Source organism: Pempheris klunzingeri, chromosome 16 (genome assembly GCF_042242105.1).
Source record: "Pempheris klunzingeri isolate RE-2024b chromosome 16, fPemKlu1.hap1, whole genome shotgun sequence".
NCBI classification, from domain to species: domain Eukaryota; kingdom Metazoa; phylum Chordata; class Actinopteri; order Acropomatiformes; family Pempheridae; genus Pempheris; species Pempheris klunzingeri.
Window position 1 is genome coordinate 4,887,915 of NC_092027.1, and position 8,106 is coordinate 4,896,020.

An 8,106-nucleotide genomic window follows, 5' to 3' on the forward strand; every position below is an offset into this window, starting at 1 on the left:
GTTTGCTGCTCCAAAAGAGGGGAAATGTGACGTCACCCGTCCCGTCCAGCCAATGAGAACTTGTTGCTGGGTAGAACTGTGCAGCAGTGAATCAGAATCAGAATCAGATTTATTGTCATCATACAGCAAAGTACGATGAGATTTCGTCTGACCTCTCCCATATAACATACCAACAAGACATAAATAGAAATATAAGAATATAAAAATAATAAGAAAAAAAAAAAAAATATATATATATATATATACATATGTAAAAGTACAAAAATTGGTATCGTATAAAAGTATTTACAAGATGTACAGAGCAGTGCAAACAGTGCAATGGCAGCATTTGAAAAAGTGGCGGGATTGTGCAAAGATAGCGCAGTATGTTAAACTTGGCCTCTTTTGGCGCGTTTCCACTAGTACCTACTCAGCTCTACTCGGCTCAACTCGGTTTGGTTGCGTTTCCATTACAGTAGCGTTCCGCTTCAAAGTGGGCGGGGTCGTCATAGCAAGGCGGGCCAAAACTCCGGTGGTGTAATTTGTATACGGCACAAACAAACACAACTAAGGACGTGGAGTGTTTGGTTTGCGTGGATCCGTTTACCTCGTTCACAGAAATAATAAAAACACTCGGTCTGTTTCCAGGGTTTTAAAAACGGCAGGTTTGATTCTTGTGAACGAGTCGCTCTCATGACTCATCAAGGGACGCCGCTCCCTGGCCAATCAGTGGCCTGCAGTCTGGTGACGTCGCATTGTCAGCTCGACTCAGCTCGCTTGGAACCCCGGCCGAGGAGGTACTAAAATAGTACCTGGTACCAGGTACTAGCACGGGTGGAAACGCAACCAAACCGAGTCGAGTCAAGTCGAATAGGTACTAGTGGAAACGCGCCATTTGTGCTTAGAGGCTGCTGAGGTAGTCCTGGTTATGAGTCCTTGGAGACAGGAGGGAGGGGTGTGATGGAGGCCACAGGTCTGGGGTAGAAGCTGTTCCTCAGCCTGTTCGTGATGGTTTTCAATGTTCTGAACTGTTACATTAGAACCTTAATATTTCCATAAAGTGTTTTTTAAACCTGCACAGAATGGTCACTCTCACTGTCAGGGTGGTCAGATGAAGATGGAATATGCAGGTCACATGACCTCCACAGAACAGTGTTTCTGCCTTTGTTTTGAGAAGCAGATACATAAAGATGTGATGTCCTTGATTGTAAGAAACGAAAAGTGCTTGTTTTGTAAACATGCTCCAGTTGGATGGCGCCTATGCAGACAACGCTGACGGCTGGTCAAGATTGTGACTCACGAACCTCAGTGACCAATTGGACCTGGTTGCCTGTGATATTCTCCTCAAGAACCCTTTAAAACCAGACGGCTAACTCAGTTGGTCGCTCCTCTGGCCTTGGTCAGAGAGCACTTAAACCAACCAGATTTTACTACGATCTCTGTAAACCAAACACATCGTTGCTGTCACACTTTGAATCTGTTCTCTCCCTCTGCTGCTGTCGTCTGTCAGTTCAACCAGTGTGAACCTCGTCCATCCCATTCATCTACAGTTTCATCTTTGAGCTCATCAAGAGTTACATGTCACTTCCTGTGTCCTCCATGTGGCGCTAGAGAACAGCCACTAATCACGCCTTATGTTCCAGTATGTGAAGTGTTGACTTCGCTATGAAAATGTCACGTAAATCAAATGATTGCCACAGAAGGTTTATTTCCAAAGTTGAGGTGGGTTGGATCAAGCCCCTCGGACTATTTACCACCCCTGAAAATAGCTGAAAATTGACCAAATTTTGACACTTAATTCAAAATGGCCGACTTCCTGTTGGCTTTAGGTCATGGCACCAAGAGACTTTTTTGTAGGACTCATCATGGCCCATAAGCCTAATGAATTTCTTATATGTAGGTGAAATGCAGCGCGGGTCTAGTTTGTTGAATATTGTAGGGGGTGCCATAGAGCCCTTTTGCCCCACATAAACCATAAACCCATAAATCCCTTAACTCATTTCAGGCCTCCTGATATGTTTGCTAAATTTGGTGACATTTTGACCATGCTTAGCGCTTAAAAATGAACTTCCTGTTTCATGGCGAACAAGGTGTCGCCACGGTGACAGTGTTTGACAAAACCTCAAGAGCTTCATCAGTAGCATCATCCACGACTTGGGAAACAAATTTGTTTTGACCAAAATAGTTTTGACGAAAACTGAATATTGACATTGACAATTGTAGACATCTTCAGGGTGGGACTCTTATCAAACATGTTACATTTGGTCCTGATTGGACTGCGTAGAGTCTAATGATCATTAACCAGTTCATTCATGTCTTTTAATGAACACTGCCCAACAAAATATAGCTTCCCTAATGAGCTTTGTTGCGTATCATTCCCCGTCTCACTCTCTCTCCTGTCATTTCCTGTCATGTCTGTTCTGTTATCTATCAAATAAAAGCTTAACATCGCCAAAAGAAAACTTAAAACCGAGCAAAGACTGATTGTTGTTTAGCCCTGGGATGTGTAAAGCTGAGGTCTGTGAGCGCAGCAAAGTGTCACATTTGTCAGAAAGTATATTTGTGGGACTTAAAAAATTGTCATCCATTAGCTTTTAAAACTTTATGGTTATTGTTCATTTTATTGTGTAATGTAGGTTTTTTCCATAATTATGATTCACTGTAGTGAACCATGTGAGTAATAATATAATAATGTAATAATATAATCGATGCAACAAACAGCTCCAAATAAAGATATTGTTCAGCTCACTGCTCTCTGGTGATGTGTAATGATTAACCTGGACTAATGCATTATGTTGCTTTATGATATTAAGTGTCAGAAACAAAGCTAATAAGAGTGAGGCAGAATATCACTAAAAAATAGAATATTTGATTTATTGTTATTGGGGAAGCCCAAATGCCTCCAATGATAAACTTGTCCCCATCTGTCCAATCACAGGTTTGCCTTAATAACTTTGTTCTTCCTGCTCTTCATTTGGCTTCTGTGATAATAGTTAACAGTCATAATATTGTAATAATATTCATATAGTTATCGCTACTGTTACAGATGTGTAAGCATTTATATGTGAAATCACAAAAAGACACAACTTGGAACATGGGGACTTTATTGAAAAGCACAAATTACAGTAAAATGAATGAAATAATAATAATAATTTGGAATTTATCCACTCAATCCAGCACAAGAAGTGATTTTAAGCATCGCTGTTCACTTTCTAAGAGAAAAGAAAATGTTCCTTGTCCATAAAGAGTAGCAGGAAAGTGCACTACTTAAAAAAAAGGGACTGATACCTTTTGAATAGGCATAAATAGGCATATAGACACTGTCTTTACATTTCAGGCCGTTGAAACATGAACTCTTCTGTAGCTAAAGTAAAAGTAAAGTAAAGACCAGGGGTTTCGTTCTAAATACATGTTCCTTAAATTTTACATTTTTAACATAGTTTCAAAAACATTTCTATCAGTGTGCTGAATGTTTAAAAACTGACAACCCTTTCAAATCCAACCAAAATATATATATATATATATATATATATATATATATATATATATATATATATATATATATAAAATCATGATTCAAAACAAGCAAACTATTTACACATTTTTACACATTTACATAAGAAATTGTGTGTTTACAGATCACCCTGGGAGAAAATGGGAATGTGTGAACGTGTGTGTGAATATATGTATTTAGATTTCTTTTAGATCAAAAAACATATTTAACTTATCATACAATTATTTATGCATTCATAATGTGATTATTTCATTGTTTTGAATGTCCTGTTTTACTTCTCTCCAGGTAAGAAAAAATATAAATGATGCTCATTTGGTTTACAAACATTTAAGTAAACATTTTATCAAAGCAAATTCCACTTTTTTATTTGGAACTAAATAATCAAAATAATGTCACCATTTATGTCATTTTTCAACAAACAAACTAATATAAGATTCCCAACACTGATTCAGTGTATGATAGGAATGAAGAATAACCAATGAATTCCCAGTTTACGGAGCAGAATGTGGTGCCACCGCTCCTCCCTTCAGTGCACAACTTAGTCACAAACCTAAAAGCAAAAAGAAAAATGCTGAAAATAGAAAACAAATTAATTTTCCATAAACATTTGGAGGGTTCAAAGTGAAGTTAAAGAATCATTTAGACTGTGAATGAATATCAATCAAATATCATTAAAGTGTCAACTTTGTAAAATATAGATTGACCCACTATGCATATGAAATACAACATATAATATATAATAAATTGCTTTTTTTCTGAGGCCTAATATTTGAGTTTTTAATTATACTTAATATTTATACTATTATGCTTCTACTCTACTGATCCCTCTCTCTTAATAATCTCACTTCAGCTCATATAAAACAGATTTAACTTTGTTGTGGAAAATCAATGAAAGTCAAACATTTTCTTTACAGTGTGTCAGAAGTTTCACAGCAGATTAAGTTCTTTTGCACATAGTTGATGGTGTTTGTTCCACAGCAGCTGTGAAGTCTATGTCCCACATGAAGAAACTTACTGTGTGCAGGGTGGTGTTTTTGTCATCATTTAGGCTCCTGGATTCAGCTCCTCCAGGACCTCAGGGTTGCTCACAGCTGTAAGATCAGAAGCCCGTTATTATTTCACACCCTGCTCTGAAGTGACACTGTGTTTTTGCAAACACCTGACAGTGCAAAGTTCTGCAGCACAACATCCAGAAATCCTTCTTAATCTACAGACTGCATGTCCGCTCAGTGAAAATAGAATAAAAAGAAGTTTTACTTACGAGATGGAGAGCGTTTGGCTGAAATAAAAGGAAAAGACAAATGTTGTTACAAGTAGAAATGCCACACTTTGCCACTCTCTTCTCAGTGATGATGTCCTCTTCTATGCACTCAGACTGATATATAATATCATTTGGTTCGATCTTACAATAGTTATTTTCCTGTCATCTCTCCCTGACATCATCATGCTATAGTCATGTTATAATGACTGTGGCCCTGAGAGCTTATTATTGTTTGGATTGAAGATGAGTAAAAAAAAACTCACGATTCATCTTTTTATAGATGAAGAATCCAGCCAAAGCAATGATGACAACCAGAACAGCCACTGCAGCAATGATGATGATGGTGAAGTCAAGGGGCTTCTCTGTTGAGCAGAAAACAACAAACACATCACAGCCTGTACAGATGAAGCAGGTTAGGAGAGAAAAACATCCATTTCCCAACCAGACCCAAATCTTGTTTACAGACACCATATGTGTTTCCTGCTGCTGTTCTTATTCTTGATCTAAATCTTTATCCCTTCTTGTTTCTGTGTAATAACTGTATCTGTGCTGGTTTGCAGTGTAGTTTGTAGTTTTGTTGTCTTTGTTTCTGTTTATGATGGTTTCTGTCCCATATGTTGGTTTCTGGCACAAGAAGAGCTTTTAACACTGATACTTTATGACTATCAGCACGATCGACCAACTTTATTCTGACTGATAAATACATACATTCAGACATTATTAAACAGGCAAAGACAATTATAACTCCTTAAATGCACTTTAAAAACTAGAGTTTACATTTTTAAAAAATGTAAAACTAAGTTTTTAGGGATTTGCTGATGGTGGGCAGGTTCATTGGCTTAATACTGATCTTGGCCTTAAAATTATATATAAAAAACTAGATGAATGAAACTGTCAACAAAACAAGGGAAAGGAAAACAAAATTTCTCATCCAACAGACAAAAAACATGACCTGCAGGTTGTTACAATAAAATAATGGCTGTTTTCCACCTCCATCACTTCTGATTCCAGTCTTACCTTCGTTGGTCCTGATCACTGCTTTGTCCAGTTTGGTGACGATGTCCTCGACACCAGAGAGCTGAAACACACATTCGTAGCTCCCCCAGTCTTCAGATGCTCCTGGTGCTTTCAGGTCAACGCTCGTCTGGAAGGATCCATCGTTGTTGGGGAGGATCTCTCCGAGGGTCACGCCCTCATGATGCTCCTCTCCACCTTTCCTCCAGAACATCATGGCTGCGTTAGGGTAGAAACCTGTAGCGTGGCAGGTGACTGGAGAGGAGGGAGACTTCTGGAGGAGAGACACTTTGGGAAGGTCTGGGAGTAAAGAGAAAGACAGTTTATACGCTATTAGTATGTACTATATATTAATATTTAGCAGATGCTATTTGCACCCAGGTGTGAATAGGCAATGTGGCAAATAAAGTGTGTCCATGAACAGATATGACTTTTTAATCAATCAAATACAGAATTCCTCCTCAGTATTGAGCATAGATGTGTGTGTGTATATATAAAGTAGATATTTGTGCTGCTTTTAGATGGTCTGATGCCGAAATAAAATAACACTTCACTGGTGAGAAGTTGTTTTACAAACTAAGGAAACATGCTAATCTTTATTTAAATCAATTAATATATATTAATGATAAATGGTGAAAAAATGATATTTATCAGTCAGCTCCTGTCACTCTACATGTTACTGTGTTAAATTCACACTGTGTTAAATTCACTTGTGTCTTAAAAGTGTCTCACATCGTGCATTTGAGTTCCCCCTGATTCTGAGCCCCGTGCTTAATACATACATGTTTATACTAAAAATGTAATTTAAAACAAAATTGTCTTGCCTGCAAGAAATGTACTTTATCTTTCATCTTTGTTGTCATGAATTAAACAAAACTAGAAAATGTGCAATTCCTGAAGAAACTGCAGTGTGAATGCTGCCTGCTGAGTAGCTGACGCCACACTGCATTGCTGCTTTTTGTAACTGTAATTTATGGTTTAATGTTCAATGATTTGGGTGCTGGGAATTCCTACTGCCTCTGAATGCACCATGGGCCTTTCAATCAGTCAGGTTGCCATGGTGATGGTGCCTGCTGAGTCACTTGGCTCACACAGCTCTTTTCATTGACATTTCAGCTGTGACACACCTCTGAAAATCCAGGTTTTAGCTAAAAACAGTGACTGTCACAGCTTTAATGTGTGGACCAGTGGAGAGAAGAGGGTCTGCTGAACACGTACATGTAGTTTTATGTCTCTAACTTCTAAATTGAGAGAGCTGGAGCAGGTTAGAAAAGTGTTTGTTTCTGCCTCCCTCCTGAAGTTTGTGCTCTCAGTTAACATGGCAGTCAATGAGGCAGTTGGTTGGATCTCCTGACGCTTCGAGGCTCATGGAGGCAGCTGTGTATGTATTGGTTTCCGTGGCCACATCACTGCGACGGGCCCGATTTTTCCTACGTTTTGGTGCATAAATGGTGAGTCTGAGTGGCACACTGTGGTCGTGAGAGTGAGATTAAGACAACATTTTCACATGATTTTCCTGCTCCTCTGCATCTGAAAAGGAGCGAAAACGGCATAAAACTAAAACTGCGATATTGTCAAAACCGTAAAATATATAAAAAAGCTAAATTATACTGTAACAGCTGAAGGTCTTGTGGCCTGTTTAAAAGTTGAATGGAGTCTCTGGATGAAAGTATGAGGAAGCTATAACCTTTCAAAGTGGAGGAAGTTGAAGAGGATTTGAACGTTCGGCTCCTGAGCAGCTGTTGACGTCTTGGCGGCCATTTTGTACGTAGAAAGAAAGGAATTTCCTTAAAAACTAATTATGTAGGTTAATCTAATCATTAATATTATATAGCAGAAATATTACTGTTACTATCTACATAACATTATTTATTTTAAGTGTGGGAGAGAAAGTGACAGAAACTGAGGTAAAGTAGGAGGCAGAGAGATGAAGAGGAGAGAGAACATGACAGAAAGATAAATGTGACACAAAGTGGGTGTATTTTGGTTCATATAACTGTTGAGAAGACACAAAGAAGACATATTAACATTACTGTGTCCATGAATCCACATCAGGTCATGAGACTCTACCTGTTCTCAGCAGAGAGCTGCTCCCATAATCTACGTACTTCTTCAGCCAGTCAGGACAAATCTGGGTCTGGTAGTTTTTATACTGTGTTATCAAGGCTTTGTTATTGTCCCACTTGTGTTTGGTGATGACAGCCTCTGGTGTTGGAGCGATCCATGTCTCTGTGTTCAGGTCAAATGATATGAAGTCTTCTCCATCATAACTGTACTGAGTGAAACCACTGGTTTTTCCAGTCTGATCATCCCACTGACAACCGTACATCTGCTGGAC

The 8,106-nt window shown here is 38.6% G+C and overlaps 1 protein-coding gene across 1 annotated transcript in view; it reads right to left on the reverse strand.

The window, feature by feature from the left end:
* Positions 1 to 3,066: 3,066 nt before the first annotated feature.
* LOC139215225 (major histocompatibility complex class I-related gene protein-like) overlaps positions 3,067 to 8,106 on the reverse strand; it is an 8,702-nt gene continuing 3,662 nt past the window's right edge. The window contains exons 3-8 of the mRNA XM_070846120.1: positions 7,839 to 8,105; positions 5,772 to 6,068; positions 5,018 to 5,116; positions 4,755 to 4,772; positions 4,509 to 4,584; positions 3,067 to 4,043 (exon numbers count right to left, since the gene is read on the reverse strand). Coding sequence (XP_070702221.1) covers positions 4,538 to 4,584; positions 4,755 to 4,772; positions 5,018 to 5,116; positions 5,772 to 6,068; positions 7,839 to 8,105 — 728 coding nt within the window. The 3' untranslated portion in view covers positions 3,067 to 4,043; positions 4,509 to 4,537. The remainder of the gene's footprint in view (positions 4,044 to 4,508; positions 4,585 to 4,754; positions 4,773 to 5,017; positions 5,117 to 5,771; positions 6,069 to 7,838; position 8,106) is intronic.